Here is a 1,698-nt window from a genome sequence, read left to right on the forward strand (position 1 = left end):
CCTGTAAAACATAACATATGACATAACACCAGTAGCATAAGTTATTAAATATTCACTTGACAATATCCAAATCTAGACACTAAAAACATTCACCTGCTCGATTGTTTCTCCTGTCTTCTTTATTTTCTTCTTTGGGTGTATTTTGCAGCCGGCTGCGTTGTGTCCAGCTTCCCCGCATTTAGAACAGTGGATGGTTCGCCCCCCCCCCCTTCCTAGTGTTTCTGTTTGCTTCTTCTTCTTTGGCGATTCATGCTTTCCTTTGAATCTCGGAAACTTTTTTTTATTCTTCTTTTTCTTCCGTCCAGGGAGTATAGGCTCCGGAGCTTCGACTATTAACCTGTATGTACCATTCATCCAAAAGCGTGGTCCTCTAACGGTGTTGATAGAGTCATTGTATGTCATCCGCCATATAGAAGTGGAAAAGAATTCAGAAACATAATTTTCAACATCTAACCCAGCATCTATCATCGCTCCATAAGCATGTTCACATGGAATTCCCGTTATCTGCCACTTCCCACATGTGCAGGTCATCCTTGTCGTGTTTACGTCATATGAACAGCGATAAAGACTAACCTCAAAAACTCCATGAGTACAAGGAGTCGTTATACACTTTTCAGCGTCTTCCTTCTCCGATTCAAGCATCTTAACCACATATTTTGTGAATTTCTCTGCGCGCCTCTCAGATTTCTTATTTCTTTTAGCTATTCTAACCATTGCTTGCCTTCTAATAGTTTCCAACATAGGCACAACTGCCTTAGCTCTTGCTGCAAGAATGGTGGCATTAAATGACTCAGTTGCATTGTTGTCAACATCCTCACATAAGCTTCCAAGCCTATAATATGCCAACGACCAAGTCTTTGGTTCCTTCTTCATCACGTCGTCATACAAAGACATGTTGTAGTCTTTCAGATTCTGGAGTTCTGCCTTGTACTGTGTCTTATTGTAGGCCCATGCTAGATTCCAAACCATTGGTTTCAGAAAATCTTTGTTCTTATGCTTTTTCTTTAAATTGTCCACAATATGTTTAACACATCGTCTGTGCTCTGCATTAGGTAATTCAGCCTTCACTGCACTGATCAGACCCTGAATCAAATAATAATGGTGGTGTATTAGAGATATTAGCATATGTGATATGAGAAAGTCCAGTAATGAGATGCTTACCTTTGAGCCATCAGAAATAAGAACAAATCTGCTCCCATCACCGAGAACTAAATCAGCCTTCAGCCGTTGAACAAACCACAACCAGTTATCCGAGTTTTCAGTTTGTACTACTGCCCAAGCAACCGGATAAATCTGATTATTTGCATCACGACCAACAGCAGTAAGCAATATCCCTTTTACCTCAGATTTTAAAAAAGTTCCATCTAACCCTATGATTGGCCGACAATACCCTCTCCATGAACTTCTAAGTTTCTCAAAACATACGTAAAAGCGATCAAAAACATCCTTACCCGCAGCATTGCAAGACGTATCGAGCACAACAATACTACCTGGGTTTGTCTTCTCGATCTCTCTCACATAACCTTGGAGATGAGCAAATTGGTCTGCATACTCTTTTTCCAGACATTTCAAAGCAAGTAGTCTTCCTCTCTGGCACTGATTTCTTGATGCACGGAGATGAGAAAATTGGTCTGCATACTCTTTTTCCAGCCATTTCAAAGCAAGTAGTCTTCCTCTCTGGCACTGATTTCTTGATGC

General features: G+C 40.6%; 1 protein-coding gene across 1 annotated transcript; it reads right to left on the bottom strand.

Annotated features, from left to right (window-relative positions):
- Nucleotides 1-72: 72 nt before the first annotated feature.
- Nucleotides 73-1,584, bottom strand: LOC106321697. Its single transcript, XM_013759943.1, has 3 exons — nucleotides 1,452-1,584; nucleotides 1,162-1,293; nucleotides 73-1,083 (listed from the first exon to the last, which is right to left on the bottom strand). The coding sequence occupies exons 1-3, from the start codon at nucleotides 1,458-1,460 to the stop codon at nucleotides 73-75; spliced, it is 1,152 nt and encodes a 383-aa protein (XP_013615397.1). The 5' UTR covers nucleotides 1,461-1,584.
- Between the last annotated feature and the right edge of the window lie 114 nt (nucleotides 1,585-1,698).

This window comes from Brassica oleracea, unplaced genomic scaffold, assembly GCF_000695525.1.
Source record: "Brassica oleracea var. oleracea cultivar TO1000 unplaced genomic scaffold, BOL UnpScaffold02516, whole genome shotgun sequence".
NCBI classification, from domain to species: Eukaryota; Viridiplantae; Streptophyta; class Magnoliopsida; order Brassicales; family Brassicaceae; genus Brassica; species Brassica oleracea.

Excerpts from the sequence above, each read along its gene's own strand:
- LOC106321697 (XM_013759943.1), bottom strand. Across the intron at positions 1,084-1,161 it reads TTATTTCTGATGGCTCAAAG|GGTCTGATCAGTGCAGTGAA; the intron begins GTAAGCATCTCA and ends TATTTGATTCAG.